General features: G+C 40.8%; 1 protein-coding gene across 1 annotated transcript; it reads right to left on the bottom strand.

The window, feature by feature from the left end:
- Positions 1-2896: 2896 nt before the first annotated feature.
- LOC143283012 (cysteine and histidine-rich domain-containing protein 1-like) lies at positions 2897-17585 on the bottom strand. The gene is made up of 9 exons (XM_076588996.1): positions 17441-17585; positions 15998-16104; positions 15391-15471; positions 14521-14689; positions 13289-13347; positions 10901-10971; positions 9853-9955; positions 7093-7284; positions 2897-6225 (listed from the first exon to the last, which is right to left on the bottom strand). Exons 1-9 carry the CDS (start codon positions 17505-17507, stop codon positions 6121-6123), a joined length of 954 nt encoding a protein of 317 aa, XP_076445111.1. The 5' UTR covers positions 17508-17585; the 3' UTR covers positions 2897-6120.
- Between the last annotated feature and the right edge of the window lie 308 nt (positions 17586-17893).

Genomic DNA, 17893 nt, shown 5'->3' with positions numbered 1-17893 from the left:
CAACACACACAAAAAAAAGGAAGATTCTACAGAGAAGACAAAAAGGCCAAAACAGACACACAGAGAGAGTGATGCGATAGGGATGGAGTGATTTGAACTATTCAGTGAGGGGTGGTTCTGTGGGTCTTGGTTGGACAGATTGGACTATTCAGTGACAGGTGGTTTGGTGGGGGTTTTTTTTGTTTTTGTTTTTTTTGTCGTTTTTTGTTTGTTTGTTTTGGTTTAATTTGATTCACTTTTTGCTTTTTTTTTTTTTTTTTTTTTTTTTAACTCTCTCCATACAAACAGCGAAAGAAACGGCGTTAATAGCGTTTCACCCCAATTACCATCATCAAAATATTGCAAGCAGAAGGCTCTTATACTGAAGACGTGAATGTTGACAAAGAGTACCACAATTCTGACGACGGAAGCTAAAGGTTGGGTCATTCAGACACCCACTGGACATCCGAGGGGTCTGTGCAGTGGAGAAGAGAGGACTGGCTGTACTGGGTGAGTTAAATATTGTTGTTGTTGTTGTACATTTCAATATTTTGTACACCTGTATGTGAGATACTTAAGTTTTACTGTAAAATTAAATCAGCCAAAAAGGAAATATTCGGCTCTTTCTACTTTGTACATGTAGGGAGTGCCATCCACATTTTAGAGATGCGTGTTTGTATTATTGAATATTCTTGTCAAACACACAGGACATCAGTGCGGACACATAACCGCACGCAGTATCATAAACCAAACATAACGTTAAATCAAGCCAAATACAGACACAGAAAGAGAAAAAGGGTGATGAATGGCTTCTTTTTTTTTTTTTTTTCCTTGGATTCTCTTAACCAGATGTGGAGTGATGGCCTAGAGGTAACGCGTCCACCTAGGAAGCGAGAGAATCTGAGCGCGCTGGTTCGAATCACGGTTCAGCCAAAAATATTTTCTCCCCCTCCACTAGACCTTGAGTGGTGGTCTGGACGCTAGTCATTCGGATGAGACGATAAACCGAGGTCCCATGTGCAGCATGCACTTAGCGCATGTAAAAGAACCCACAGCAACAAAAGGGTTGTTCCTGGCAAAATTCTGTAGAAAAATCCACTTCGATAGGAAAAACAAATAAAACTGCACGCAGGAAAAAATACAAAAAAATTGGGTGGCGCTGTAGTGTAGCGACGCGCTCTCCTTTGGGAGAGCAGCCCGAATTTCACTCAGAGAAATCTGTTGTGATAAAAAGAAATACAAATACAAATAACAAGCACACTGTGCATGTGAAACATGGGACCCTGATTTATCATCTCATCCTAATGACCAGCACCTTCTTCTTCTTCTGCGTTCACTCGTATGCACACGAGTGGGCTTTTACATGTATGACCGTTTTTACCCCGCCATGTAGGCAGCCATACTCCGTTTTCGGGGGTGTGCATGCTGGGTATGTTCTTGTTTCCATAACCCACCGAACGCCGACATGAATTACAGGATCTTTAACGTGCGTATTTGATCTTCTGCTTGCATATAAACACGAAGGGGGTTCAGGCACTAGCAGGTCTGCACATATGTTGACCTGGGAGATCGTAAAAATCTCCACCCTTTACCCACCAGGCGCCGTCAACGTGATTCGAACCCTGGACCCTCAGATTGACAGTCCAACGCTTTAACCACTCGGCTATTGCGCCTGTCAAGCAGCACCAAAGGTCTGCTGGAGAGTAGGTGGGGGAGGGGGGAGAGTGTCGGGAGGGGGGGGGGGATGAGTAAATTTCTCAGTCCATACATGAGACTTGAACCAAAGGACACTTCCTTTCACGTCATGCAGAATTCCTCTAGGCCACTGCTCCACTGTGCATTTCCTGACTGAAGCAGATAAACAGAGAGCAACGTTCATTCCAACATCTTTCCCCTGAAACACACTGGCACGTCAAACAATCGAATATGCGAACACACACACACACACACAGAGGCATACACACACATAGGTCTTCACAAATCATTTTTACTGTCCATAACATTCATGCTCTACATAATAACATATCAGAAACAAATACAAAACATGCGAGGTGGGAGGGCCGGGTGGATTAAAAAAAAATTGATAAATAAATAACAAATCGTCAGCAAAACTGAACAACTAAAAGAACTAAACTGAAACAACCCCCTCCCAACCCCCACATCCCCTCCACACACACACGAGAAAGAAAACAGCAGGGGAAACAACCAAGGTTGTGGCAAAGGGAAAAATAATAGGAGAAAGAAAATGTTGGTCATCTATCTTTTTTTTTTTCTTTTTTTTTTTTTTTGCTGCCCCATCATCTGCACCGTTTCAGTGGCATTTAGATTCCCCCATACACAGCCACACCCGGGTTCGTCCGTCGCAGTTCCAGCGTCGGCAGTCCACAGGGAACCATCGATGTTAGGTCACCAGGAGGCCACACACCAGAGGAGACCCTGCACTGCTGCTGAGTCACTTCGGTGGTGTTCAGTGGTGCCTGTTCTGTTTTAACGTACTTTGGACACGGTCAGCTATCATTTTGCTCCCGATCATCTCATTCCTTTCTACACGCACAGGGGGTGGGGGGTTGAAGGGGAAAAGGGTGGGGGGTGGGGGGGGTACAAAGAGGGGAACTGATACTTGTGAACATCAGGCCTGCTATTGTCGATACAGATTACAGTTCAAAGAATAGGAAATTTTCTATCTAAAATTACATTTAAATAACATACTTACCATGACCCAATTAGTGCAGACTCCGGCAGGGGTCTGACATTCCTGTCCTGTGCAAACTACTATCCGCCTATGCGGAGAAAATGAAACTACGGCCGATAACCTCCCGGAAGTAGGTAACCTCCCCTCTGTCCCACTGGCTAGCGCCCTCTTTTGACGTCAAGATCCATGAGATTGCTTTGTTGGACTGTATGTATGCGCTTCTCAAAAAAAAAACCATCTGGTTCATGATGCACAATAACTGCCCCCTACACCAGCATCCTTTGGGAACCCAACGTTTCCAAGCAAACTGCCAGTACATCAGAGGTAAAGGCATTGAAGACGCCAAGGAGGCAGAGGCAGAAGGTGGGTTATTCAGTTTCAGTTTCAGTAGCTCAAGGAGGCGTCACTGCGTTCGGACAAATCCAGATACGCTACACCACATCTGCCAAGCAGATGCCTGACCAGCAGCATAACCCAACGCGCTTAGTCAGGCCTTGAGAAAAAAAAAAAATTATTGTTGTTATAATGGTCTACATAAATAATGATGAATGTGTCAAAAAAAAAACAGAAAGAGGAAGGTAACATCTGGGGGGAAGCTGGCTATGACAGCACAAGACAGGCAGCAGCGAAGACCTCTGGCGGCAGCTTTACATGCCAAAGGCCATGAAGAGGATTCAGCGGCTAACTAAACACTGTTCTATGTGATGATGAAAAAGATTCCTTTTCCCACCACTCACAATCATATGCATTTTTTATTTGTTGTTTTTTTTTGTTAAATCCTGAAACTCCTCTTCTGTTGTCTAGACAAGATCTAACAGGACAGTATTTTATAAAAACAGTACATCTTCAAACAGGAACCCCAAGAAAGCAGACATCTTGGAACAAGAATCATAGCGTGGTGACATTTACTTCACCCTAGCAGCAAGACCGGGTTCAAGAAGCACATTCTTTGTGTCACAGTGATGAAGATCAAAGATGACATAAAAAAAAAAAAATTTTTTAAAGAAGAGCAAAACTGAAAGTGAATGGAATTGAAGACACAGAGACAACAAAAGTCCACTAAAATGCTCCCTGGCTGGTAAAAAATTAACAATCAAGCACACCATAATATTACATATGTGATACTAAAGACATGTAAACTGTTCTCTGGCTCTGCCCAACACAAAACATTTTTCTAAAACTTAAAAAAAAATAATAATAATAATAATTTAAAAAAAGATTTTTTTCTCTCTCCCTTTCTAGGTATGCTGATCAACACTGTATGCATGCTTTCCTAAAAAGGTACAAATACAGGGTCAGCCATCAGCTTTGACCAAAACATATCCTTCTCTTTCAATACTTTCCTCAAATCATTAAATCATCAAAGCCAGGGTCCAGCCCTTCCAAGCACGCTCATGACATCCACGGCTGGACTCTGGTGGAAAGCAACAGATATTCCACACACAAAAATATATACATCCACCGGAGGTAGAACCTGAGGTAGAAACTTCAGAGAAGTGATTTACAGACTCCTGAATTCCCCCTATCTTCCCTTACAGAATGATGAATTACCACCCATCTTCCATAAAATATATATATATATATATGTATATGTTTCAGTGTACAAGAATGTCCGCAAAAGAAAAGAAGATCCATCGAATAAACGGCTTCAATCTAAGTAGAAAAAAATATAAGAACCCATAACTCTTGCAGGAGAATGAAACAGAAGGATTCTTTTTTTTTCTTCTTTTTCTTTTTTTTTTTTTTAACACCTGACAGAAAGCAACAGCTGCTACTCCATACAAATACACCGATTATTTTCGTGCTCTCTCACACACACAAAACTGGAATGCGTTGCTCATTACGGGCATGAACGCAATCAAGGCCGACTTTTGGTCACATGGGAAGTGAAGTGAAAGAGGTGGTAGGGGTGAGGAGAGGGAGAAGGGGGAGGGGAAGGGGGTGGATGAAATCATTCAAGGGACACAATCTATGTGCTTTCCAGCAGACCAGATATGTCATGTTGGAAGCTTTTTGTGTGTTGATTCGGTTCTTTCTTCTACTTTTTTTTTTTTCTGCCACAGTTTAATAAATAAACGAAGCTTTCCTGACAAAGCTTTCTGTATGTTGTTGTAATAGATCACCCAGGTCTGCTCTGTAGACTGAAAACTTTACACTCACCCTTGATTTTTTTTTTTTTTTTTTTTTTTTTTTTTTTTTTTGGTACCCTGAAAACTTGCATCATCAATCAATGCTGACTGCTTTCTTTGACCATTTCTTCTTCTTCTGCGTTCACTCGTATGCACACGAGTGGGCTTTTACGTGTATGACCGTTTTTACCCCGCCATGTAGGCAGCCATACTCCGTTTTTGGGGGTGTGCATGCTGGGTATGTTCTTGTTTCCATAACCCACTGAACGCTGACATGGATTACAGGATCTTTAACATGCGTATTTGATCTTCTGCTTGCATGTACACACGAAGGGGGTTCAGGCACTAGCAGGTCTGCACATATGTTGACCTGGGAAGATCGTAAAAATCTCCACCCTTTACCAACCAGGCGCCGTCACCATGATTCGAACCCGGGACCCTCAGATTGACAGTCCAACGCTTTAACCACTCGGCTATTGCGCCCGTCAACCATTTCAATCACTGTCATTACCTTTCTGTTAAGACACCTGCCCCTCCAATAATTCAGCAAGTATACACTGTCCCTAACTTCCCTTGCATGTGTTCTCCAATGAGATAGTCATCCTTGACAGCCATATCACCTGACCTGAGTATCAACTGTAAACCTGATTATAACAACGGAAGGGCAACATCACAACAAAGCATTTCCTGGTAAGTACAATCTTCTATGAATCTTTCTTAGTGTGAAGCAAACAAACCAAAAAAAAAAAAAAAAAAAAAAAAAAAACCTGTCCATCTTAAACGTTATCACACAATTCTCACCAAACAATTAACAGACATTTTCTTTTCCCCCCCTTTGTCTCTCCCCACCCCCCCAGACCCCCTCCAACAATGACAAAACTTCCAAGACAGCATTCTACTTACCCTAACACACACCTGTCATGAACCAAAAAAAACAATCACACCAAGAGTACTTAACAAGATGAGATAACATTCATGCAAAACTTTCAAATGAAAAAAAAAATTTTTTTTTTTTCAAATTCCAAACATACAAACACTTTCATGGTAAAATTCACTTAACACACATTCTGAACTAGACTTGATTCACACCCCCCTGAATCAGTTCAGGACTGCACTGGGTTGCATGAGCGATCTTTTCAGCGCTAAGTTTCTTTAGCATTCAGAATGTTCCTAAGTCTGTGGAATCAGCGTGTGGAGTTCGGAACGTTCTTAACGCTGGGCAAACTCGGCACTCCTACATTCGCTCATGCAGGTCCCCTCCCCCCCCCACCCAGCCCCCCAACCCCTCCCGGCTGGTCGAGGATCCTGGTCTACCGTGGATCAATCTAATACAAGGGAGCGCCAGCTGAAGGGTTCCGCTTTCTTCAGGTTGACCTCGACCTTGGTTCCCATCATCTTCACTGAGCTGCTCTCAGGACAGATCACCTGAAATACCCCCAAACACACACCACCTTCTGTCTGAACAAATGTGTTGGTTTCATGAAAGTGTCAGAGTGTGCAGACAGATCCTTACAACGTGTTTGTGAACAATCTATCGGTTTCATGAAGGTGTCAGAGCGTGCAGACAGATCCTTACAACATGTTTGTGAACAATCTATCGGTTTCATGAATGTGTCAGAGCGTGCAGACAGATCCTTACAACAATCTATCGGTTTAATGAAGGTGTCAGAGTGTGCAGACAGATCCTTACAACATGTTTGTGAACAATCTATCGGTTTCATGAAGGTGTCAGAGCGTGCAGACAGATCCTTACAACGTGTTTGTGAACAATCTATCTGATGGACAAAAGAAAAACATGAACGTGGTAGTTGGGTGGTCAGTGCGCCGGATGGACTTTTGATCTGAGGGTCCTGGATTTGTTGACACTGACATCCTGGTGGGCTAAGGGTGGCGCAGATGTTTAAACAAACAAACAAACAAAAAAATCCTAAAACTATGAAACAATAAACAATGAAACAATAAACAAACACACATACACACACACACAGGAAAGATTACAAAGAAAACAAAACAAACGTCAGGCAAAACAACAGACACTGTCCTCAATCATCCTTCCCTCTCCACTCCTTTTTCTCCAAAAGGCCACAAACCCCTTTTTCTGTCTTTTCTTTTCTTTTCATTTCTTTTCTCTGTGTGTGCGTGTGCGTGTGCACACGCACGCATGTGTGTGTGTGTAAGTGTGTGTGTGTGTGTGTGTGTAACAAGCGGAAAGACATTAAACCAAAGGCCACTCACTACCACGCACTTCCTCACTCACCCCCACCAACAACAACTACTACTACTACTACTCACGTCGCTGAGGAGGAAGGTCTTCTGGAAGATGGTGTTGCACTTGCCAAACACCACCAGCACCTTGAGGCACACCCGGTTGGCCTCAAAGTAGGAGCGCTGGGGGTCAGCCGTCTTGGCGAAGATGGACACGCACACCGTGGACCCCGTCTGGTGCCAGTCCACACGGCACTGGGCCTCTGCTGCCAGCTGTTCCTGCAAGCCAACACTTACAGTCAGCGCCGTCAGCAGTTTCAGTTTCAGTTTCTCAAAGGGAGCATCACTGCGTACGGACAAATCCATGTAAGTTACACCACATCCGCTAGGCAGATGCCTGACAGCAGCATAACCCAACACACTTGTCAGGCCTTGAGTGCATGCATATATATATTTGTGTACCTATCAGGGTAGATTTCTTTTTACATAATTTTGCCAGAGGACAACACTCTCGCTGCCATAGGTTCTTTTTCAGTGCGCCAAGTGCATGCTGCACACGGGACCTCAGTTTACCGTCTCATCCGAAACACTAAACGCTCAGTTTGATTTTCCAGTCAGACTTGGGAGAAAGGGCGAGAGCAGGATTCAAACCCACACCCTCACAGACTCTGTACTGGCAGCTGAGCGTCCTGACCATTCTGCCACCTTCCTCCTGTCAGCAACTCTTCTTCTTCTTTGTTCGTGGGCTGCAACTCCCACGTTCACTCGAATATACGCGAGTGGGCTTTTACGTGCATGACCGTTTTTCTTTACCCCGCCATATATGCAGCCATACTCCGCTTTCGGGGGTGTGCATGCTGGGTATGTACTTGTTTCCATAACCCACCGAATGCTGACATGGATTACAGGATCTTTAACGTGTGTATTTGATCTTTTGCTTGCGTATACACACGAAGGGGGTTCAGGCACTAGCAGGTCTGCACAATGTTGACCTGGGAGATCGGAAAAATCTCCACCCTTTACCCACCAGGCGCCGTCACCGAGATTCGAACCCGGGACCCTCAGATTGAAAGTCCAACGCATTAACCATTCGGCTATTGCGCCCGTCCCTGTCAGGAACAAATGGATTCTGTCAAAGCAGCAAGATACTGACAGACAGACAGACGGATGAGGATAATGATATGTCTACTTATACAGCGCCTTTCCTCTGGTTGGAGACCAAACTCGAAGCACTTTTACAAACACGGAGTTATTTGTGTAACAGGATGCCTACCTGGGTAGAGCTGACTGACGGCTGCCACTTAGCGCTCATCATTTGTTTCCTGTGTCATTCAATCGGGTTTAAGTCATGCATACATATTCTCACACATACATGCAACATATCATGTGTATGACCGTTTTGTTTATTTATCCCGCCGTGTAGGCAGCCATACTCTGTTTTCCGGGGTGTGCATGCTTGGTATGTTCTTGTTTCCATAACCCAACGAACGCTGACATGGATTTGGTCTTCTGCATGCGTATACATACGAAGGGGGTTCAGGCACTAACAGGTTTGCACATATGTTGACCTGGGAGATCAGACAGACAGAGAGAGGTGACATAACGAATTCTGATAACGCATAAACATAATACCCCTGAATTTTGGAAAATGGAAAGCACACACACCGCATGTTCATCGAACAGGTCCCTGGTACAAATTTCTTGAACAAGTATATATATAAAAAGAGTGAAAATCATGCATCAGAGCTTCAGTTAACTGCTAAGCATGGTTTCCCCCATAGATGTGGTCAAACAAAATTTCATACTTTTTTTTTTTCCTCCAGACCTTTTTCCAGACCAGACTGAAAATGCTCCATACCAAACACAAAACCAAACTGAATCAAAGCTTTGCCTGCTTCACCTGCCTATGAAAACAACTGGTGTATATCCTGGAATCAGCGTTAAATTTTCACCACTTTGCTTGTTCATATTTTTAATGCATGTAAAAGCTCTTTGTTAATCAAATAGTACTGGTCAAGGGTTTGAAAAAAAATGCAAGACTTTTCCATACAATACACTGAAAGGTAAAAAAGGAAATTTTCTATCTAAAATTACGTTTAAATAACATACCCTGCCCCAACTAGTGCAGACTCCAGCAGGGGTCTGACATTCCTGTCCTGTGCAAACTACTATCCGCCTATGCGGAGAAAACGAAAGTACTACGGCCGATAACCTCCCGGAAGTAGGTAACCTCCCCTTTGTCCCGCTAGCTAGCGTCCTTTTTTTCCGGCAGCCATCATGACTCCTGTTCCTAAAAATGTATTTTTCCAAGACTTTTTCAGCCCTGGAATTGTTCTCACATTTTATTTCAAGACTTTTTCTAGACTCTACTGTGAAAGAACCCTGACTGACAGACAGAGCAGTGACATCAGGGCTTCTCATGATGCAGAAATATGCGTCCCTGATGATGCTTTGAAAATGGAACGTATTCCAGCATGTTCCTGGGATATCAACTTAAAATTTCTTTAAAAAAAAAAAACAAAGACAGAGTGAAACCTTTCAGTAATCTTACAGCAATATCATAAGGTACATTCATTAAGATATGTTGTCTTTCAGCAAAATGCTACACTTATTCCTGTCCGTTTCCGGCAGTGGTGTTTTTTTTCCCCCCACATACCTTATAACCAGAAACTGAAAAAAATATATATAACCCTGAAACTTAAAACATTCAAACGATGTCAAATCTCTCTACAATTTCATCTTTGGTTTAAAGTTTTCTGTTTTTGTTTTTGCATAATAATAATACACACACACACACACACATGCACACACACACACACACACACACACACAAACACCGACACCCACCTTGCTTTTGACCCACACATGTTTGCCAGTGGTACACCCTTCCTGGTTCAGGAAGTTGTCAAAGTCTGACGTTTTGCGATTACAGCACGACCAGAACTTCATGCTGAAACCAAAACAGCTCCTCTGTCAATATATATATATACATAGATCATAGAAAACAATCCCCCCCCCCTCCCCGCCCTGCCCCTTAAAATTATATTTTAATCTAACATACCTATCATGACCCACTGGTGCAGACCAGCAGGGGTCTGATTCCTTGTAATGTGCAAACAACAGTTACCTACCCTGCTTATGCGGAGAAATGGAAAGAAAGGGAGGCTACTGACCTTTAGTATATTAACTCCCTTCTGCATGCTTATGCAGCACCCTAATTTTCTTTTGAGCGGACCATTAATTTTTTTTTTGCATTTTAAACCAAACAAATTCTTTATCCTTCCTGAGTAACTGAGTATTGCATGACATTTTTTTTTTTTTTTTTAACTTGGTTATCGTTTTACACACATACTTAAGACGTGTGTCCACAACAACTATAACTATCCCTTCCTCCCCCTAAGCAGCACCAGAATGCATACACACACACACACACACACACACACACGTGTGTGCACTCACACATGCACCCACACACACGTGCACAAAGAACAGAAAAATTTCATATGGTTCTAAAAACATCTATCAAATGTCTCAATCCTGGTCTCAAGACCAGTAATAATATTGAACCAAAACATTTATATTTGTTGTGTTTTCTTTTTTCATTTCCTTTTAATTTTTTTCTTTCTTTCCTTTTTCCTCTCTTCAGTCACAATCAATAACAATGAACAAAATCAAAGGCATTGATAACCGTATACAAACTTTCCCAATCAAAAAAAGGGGGCAAGAAATATGAGTAACATTCACCAAACATACAATGGACAGATTTTGTCATACAAATGGAATTTGATACACAAGCATCTGTCTATGATTAACACAATAAAACATTTATTAAAAAAAAAAAATAGAAAAAAAATTGTCAAACAGAATACACAAACAAATAAAACTGTGAACTCACCCTTCATGAAACACTGGGTAACCTGGATGATGCTGACAAGCCTCACTGTTGCTCTCAGGCCCCATGTATGTCTAAAAATATAACAAAAGAAACACAATACCTTAGGTAAAAAAAATAAATGGCACAGTCTCTTTGTCTTTCTTTATTACTTCTTGCTGTTGTTGTTTTTTTTACACTGAATTTCATGCTGCACAACAACCGTAGCATCAGATTCTTTTGTACCATTGACTAAAATGTATGTTGACTGTTGTTTTTTTTTCTCATGAGAAGAATGATGCTTATGATTAACATCAACACAGCCAGCTATGGGCTTCCATTTTAGAATTCTGGGACAAGATACAGCATGCGTCCATGCAGCCTGTGACTTTTTTCCTTTTCAGCACAAAGATTTTTCTGTCCAATTTCCTGATCTATCTAGTTTAATGTCCAAAGGAACAAAATGGAGGAGAAAGGTGGAAAAAATAGTTAACAGGACTATCTGCCTGTACAGTGTCTGTGAGGGTCTGGGTTCAAATCTCAGTCTCATCTGAGATAGCCGAGTGGTTAAAGCGCTGGACTTTCAATCTGAGGGTCTCGGGTTCCAATCTCAGTGCACCTGGTGGGTAAAGGGGTGGAGATTTTTCCGATCTCCCAGGTCAACATATGTGCAGACCTGCTACTGCCTGAACCCCTTTCGTGTGTATGCGCACGCAGAAGATCAAATACACACGTTAAAGATCCTGTAATCCATGTCAGCGTTCGGTGGGTTATGGAAACAAGAATATACCCAGCATGCACACCCCCGAAAACGGAGTATGGCTGCCTACATGGCGGGGTAAATAAAAACGGTCATACACGTAAAATGTTACATGTCTGTCTGAGTGTGTATGCGTGTGCGTCTGAAATGTGATTGAATGACACAGGAAATGAATGATGAGCGCCCAGTGGCAGCCATCAGTCGGCTCTACCCAGGTAGGCAGCCTGTGGTGCATATGACCCCCGTGTATGTAAAGCACTTAGAGCTTGGTCTCTGACCGAGGATAGGCGCTATAGAAGTATCCACATCAATCAATCAATCAATCTTTCCTCCCAAGTTCGACTGGAAAATCAATCTGAGGCATCTAGTCATTTGGATGAGATGATAAATTGAGCTCCCGTGTGCAGCACGCACTGAAAAAGTAACCATGGCCAAGAAAAGGGTGGTTCTCTGGTAAAATTCTGCCGAAGAAATCCACACTGACAGAAACACAAATAAATGCATAATCTTTAGCTTGACTCTCAGTGTTTGGTTATGCTGCTGGTAAGGCATTTGCCTATCAGATATGGTGTGTAGCACATATGGATTTGTCCAAACAGTGATGCCTCCTTGAGAAACTGAAACTGGACCACTAGGCACTGGAGGCCTAAATCAACAAACAACACACAAGCGTTCACTGATTTACGTCATGGTGTGACTTTGACCTCGACCGTCAAAGGAGTTTGACGTTTTAACATTTGTGACACCGCACGCGAAAATCATGGATAAGTCGCTGGAGTAAATTTCACGCAACACGCTGTGAAAGTGACAAGGGGTGAAAATATCAAATTTGAGTTTTTTTGGTTATTCAGATTCTGTATTTTCAAGTATTATTAAGAAATATGAAGTATTAGTGCTTTATTTTGATGTTTTCCCATTGGGAATTGGTAATCAAGAGTGGGAAACAGCAAACTCGTTGGCCCCAATTTTCTCATAAGTACGTTTGTGATCATCACGAGACTCAAATGCATTTATCTCAGAAACTAATAAAGATACCTGAATTCTGTTTTCTGTGTGTTATTCAGAATTCTCTCTACTTTCAGATAAAAGAATAATATCATTTTGTGAATTTTGACCATTATCCATTATTTTCGCATGCACCATCACGTTTCATTGTGTACCTCTACCAGGTCTGATGAAGATTGGGTGCAAGATTCTGGCTGTAATCATATCTTCCAAGTTTATTCTTTCCCTTATTCAGTTGTTTCATTTTGACCTTTGGCTTCTGATCTTGAATTTCCACAATGTTCCTGTTCTCAACTGTCCATGTTCTCAACTGTCCATCTTCTCAACATGTTCTCAACCATCAGTGATAATGTTATGGCTAAACTGTTCTTCTTTTTTTTTTTTTTTTTCCTAATCACAAGTTCAATGCTCACAAAAAAGACATTTTTTTCCTTATCACAAGATCAACACACATAAAATAAAAAGACAAACTTTCTGAAAGTTCAGTTCAGTTCAGTTAACTCAAGGAGGCATCAATGCGTTTGGACAAAACCATAATTATACGCTACACTACATCTGCTAAGCAGATGCAAGTCTAAAGCACAATTTACAAATGTATGAGAATGGGTGTACATTTGAAAAGCTGCACTGAAGTAGCGTCTACTTACACATGTACAGGCACTGTTTGTGCACTTTGTTCCTAAGGCCACTTCCTTGCTCTCTGCATCTGAAAAAAAAAAAAAAAAAAGTGGCTCCATCATAGCAACTGTCCTTGGCAGATTAAAAGCCAAGGATCAAAACAGAGCAAATGTGTGTGTTGTGTACTGCTTTTGTGTTAGGCGTTGTCAGTGTAAAAGCATTCATTTTATGTGGTTTTTTCATGTATATATGATATCAGACGAAGTGTGTGTGTGTGTGTGTGTATGTGTGTGCATGCGTGTATTCAGTGTGTCAGTGAGTGAGTGAGTGAGTGAGTGTGTGTGTGTGTGTGTGTGTGTGTGTGTGTGTGTGTAAATGTGTGTGTGTAAATGTGTGTGTATTAATGTGTGTACATCACTGTGTGTCGGTCTCTGTATTTGCGTATATTACATCTTCATGAAACTGCACCTTCTCAATACTTTAATCTACAAACAAGAAAACACTGGAATACAAAAACTGTGATTCCACCAATCCAGTCATCAAGCAAAGAATCCGACTTTTAAAAGTAAATTGCCAGCTTGTCAGAATACACACATACACACACACACATTCTCTCTCTCTCTCTCTCTCTCTCTCTCTCTCTCTCTCTTCGTTACATTCGAACAAGGGGGTTGATGCCATCTGTTATTCCCCGGCTGAACAACCACTCCCATAACCTCGATAACCGCCTATGCTCCCTCCCCCCCTCCCTCCCTCCCTCCCCCACCTCTTCTCTCTCTCCTCTATCTGGCTTCTTCTTCCTCCAATTTAATGTCCCTCGCTTTGTGTGTGTGTTTATGTTAAAACAAAGCATTTATTTCCAAAAACAACAAAATCTAAATTTATAAAGTATGTGTGTTAATACTGCATTAACTCTCTCCATACGAATGGCGAAAGAGACGATGTTAACAGCGTTTCACCCCAATTATCATCATCAAAATATTGCAAGCGGAAGGCTCTTTTCTGAAGAGGTGAATATTGACAAAGAATACCACAATTCTGACGACGGAAGCTAAAGGTTGGGTCATTCAGACACCCACTGGACATCCGAGGGGTCTGTGTAGAGGAGAAGAGAGGACTGGCCGTACTGAGTGAGTTAATGTGAACTGTGCTTTGGAAAACAAATATATAAAATATATATATATATATATATATATATATATATATATATATATAAAATAAAAGACAAACAAAAACAAAAAAAACCAGTACAGCCACTCACCTTCACCATCTGACTGCGACTTTTCCTCCAGTTTCAGTTTCTCCAGCTGAGCAGACAGGCTGGCAGCGACGGTGACCTTCAACTGCGTCATGGGTTCATCCTGCGATGGGCGCTCGGCAGGTGCAGTCGGCACTGGGGCTCGCATCTTTGGGGCTTCCACCACAATCACCTGCAGTGTTGGGACAGCCAGTCACTCTCTGAGTACTTCAAGTGACTTTATTAAGTACTCATTTTTCTTCGTCCTGTTTCAAAACTGAAGAAGTCTGTGTCTTTGGCAAGCAAAAAAAAAAAAAAAAAAATATGGAGATCAAACTTTTTCTTCTTTTTTTTTTCTAGTTTCTGACTCATACCAAGAGTGTGAATCTACTTTTCAAACTTAAAAAAAAAAAAAAAAGTCAACAGGATGTCCAGTTTATATGGACTTTAGCTACCAACCAAGCACAAATATTCTTTTTAGCTATCTCCAGTACAAAGTGCCACAGCTTCTCTTTTTTTTTCTTTTTTTTTTTTTTTTAAACATAAGCTATTCATCACAATCTTAACAATCGTTTTCAATCTGTCCATCACCTGTGTCAACCAGGTGTATCACAGAAAACAGTCCTGCAGGTACTAATACTCCTGGATGTGTCATTTCCAAGCTTGGAATATCCTGCAAGGGATTACATATTCTTTTCTTCTTTTTTTTTTAATAACTCAGCATTGTGTAAGTCAACAATTTGCAAAATACAAAAAAAAATTAAAAAATTTTAAAAAAATAAGCACTGTACCAGATATCTACAGTATAAACCTTTGAAGTGGTTGCAAATTATCCCCATCTCAGATGTATAAAGAAATTATTGTCAGATAAAGTTTTCAAGGCACATCACAAACCTCTTGGCTGTCAGTGTCATCTTTTGGTGGCTTTTCAGGCTCTGGAGGCTTGACGTTACTGTGGGGGCCAGTTGTACATCCCTGGACAGAAAATAGTTTTTAATAAAATTTTAAAAAGTGAAAGAAGAAAGAAAAACAACACACACACACACACACACGCACACACACACAGGAATGTCAGACCCCTGCCGGAGTCTGCACTAGTGGGTCACAGTTAAGTATCTGTAATTAAATATAAATTCATAGAGGAAACTTTCCAACAACTGTTTATAAAAAAAATTCAACCTCTTTTTTCTTTTTTTTTTATATATATTAAGTACAGCTAATAAAAATTAATTCAAACTGAACTGTCAACATTACCATCAATATCAATAACCAATACACATGCACGCACGCATGCACGCACGCACACACGATATATATATATATATATATATATATATATATATATATATATATATATATATATATATATTCCTGTTGCCATTGGCAATGAAATAAATTACAAAATGTGACAACATGGCTGATTAGCTGATAACAAGTATTTGAGTCTATTGAACAGAAAACAGAAAACACTTTACCCATTAAGCAAAAACCATTGACAAACCTTGAAGTTCAGAAACTCTGTGAAGTCTGTGCTGCGTTTTGAGCAACAGGACCATCCTTTGAGAGCGTCATGGAACACAGGTTGGCCAGGATGGTACTGACAAGAGGCTACAACAGTACATATCCCGGGTTACAACAGCGCCTTGTCGTATCTCCATGTTCTCAGTGTGTGCAGTGCTTTCTCAATGTTAATTAATTTAAACTTTATATCAGTTTTTGACAGCTTTTTGGCAAATAAATACAGCCACATATGCATGTGATTGCCACATTAGCATCTTAACTGCCTAAAAAGACTCAGTCTGACAATGTTATGGGGTTGATGGCAGCTGGTGTTTTCTTACAATCATATTTCTGGCAGAGTCAGTAAACAAATAATTTTTCATCACTGACTTACTGACAAAATTGATACGAAGTGAAAGTCCTTTACAAAACTGAAAAGTATATTCATAAAGTTTATTCTAACATGATTATCTAAACTGTATATTAATCCTAACATTTCGCAGTGATCCACGACTAATTATCCAAGGCATCTGAAGAAAAGTGACTCTTAATCAAAACATTTTTCTTTTCACTTATCAGTATATTTCTTTCTTTTTTTTTTTAATAAATGTCACCTTACGTAGTTTCAGTAATTACTTTGATCCATTCCTTTGAGTTTTTGATAATTTGTTTTGTCTTGTTTTATAACTTCCCAATTCAAATGGTCTTGTCTGTTATCAATAATCAGGATGTTGTCCTTATTTCAACTGATAAACTTCAGTTTTCTTCCAAATCAAGCCAGTTGCCTTCTCAGTGTAATTTTGCTTCTTGTGTGTGTGTGTGTGTGTGTGTGTGTGTGTGTTTTGTTTTGTTTTAATTTGTTAAATTTGTGTTCAAACAACTTCAAGTATTGAGACTGTGGGTGCACAGCAGACGAAAATATTAAGTTATAAGTGGAAAGGACCCTGGCTGATATTTACTAATTTTTCTCTTGTTCAACTTCATATTGGCTTCTAAGTCAACATGAAACCTTGCATCACTATTCTAGTAATAATAGCAACAACAACAACAAACTATCTTACTATGTATATCTTCTCGCAAAATATACTAATTTATAGTAATACGGGGGGGGGGGGGGGGGGGGGGAATCTTAAGAGAAGGCAAACGATTTTTTTTCTGCACTTTGATCATTATCGGCACAAATAAGCAGCTTCTTAAAAAAAAATTTTACGCCGACAAAACATTCTTGATGACGAGAGGAAAGTGTAGCAAGTTATCTTGAACTCTGGGGCGGTGGATTATGTCTGCTGCGGATTTCACACACACACACACACACACACACACACACACACACACACAAATATGACGAGGGAACTCTCTGTGCGCTAACAGCCACGATCTGAATGAGTGAAAAGACCAGACACTCTTGATCGTTTTACAAATGACAGTCACTTCACTGACTTACTGTCTGTGTTTTCCTCAGTATTGAATTTCAAGCCACATCCCTTGTTGTAACACTGCTCGAGAGCCATGCTGCTTCCTCTGTACTCTTGAGTCTTTTCGTGAATATTCTGGAATCGTTCGCTGAATAGGTTCACGCAACGTGCTTCCGTCTGTAACCATGCGCGCCCTCACCGGTAAAAGGGAAATAAGTCACATGTTAAATGCCGGAAATGAACATTGTCCACAGTTGCAAACAAAGACGCAAACTTTAATGGGACCTTGTTTCAAATATAAAAAAAATAATGAGAAAAAAAGATATTAATATCAAAACAATGATGAAACTGAATCAAACTGAAAAATAAAAGGAAATGAAAAGAACAGGTGTAATGGCTGGCAAAAAGGTCCTTTGGATATGGTCCTTTGGTGGTGTGCAGTTCAGTGTTATTGTTGTTTGTCACAGTGTTGCACTTGTGCT

Source organism: Babylonia areolata, chromosome 6 (assembly GCF_041734735.1).
Source record: "Babylonia areolata isolate BAREFJ2019XMU chromosome 6, ASM4173473v1, whole genome shotgun sequence".
Taxonomy (NCBI): Eukaryota; Metazoa; Mollusca; class Gastropoda; order Neogastropoda; family Buccinidae; genus Babylonia; species Babylonia areolata.
The sequence above is the reverse complement of the archived record's forward strand: the minus strand, read 5'-3'. Positions and strand labels throughout refer to the sequence as shown.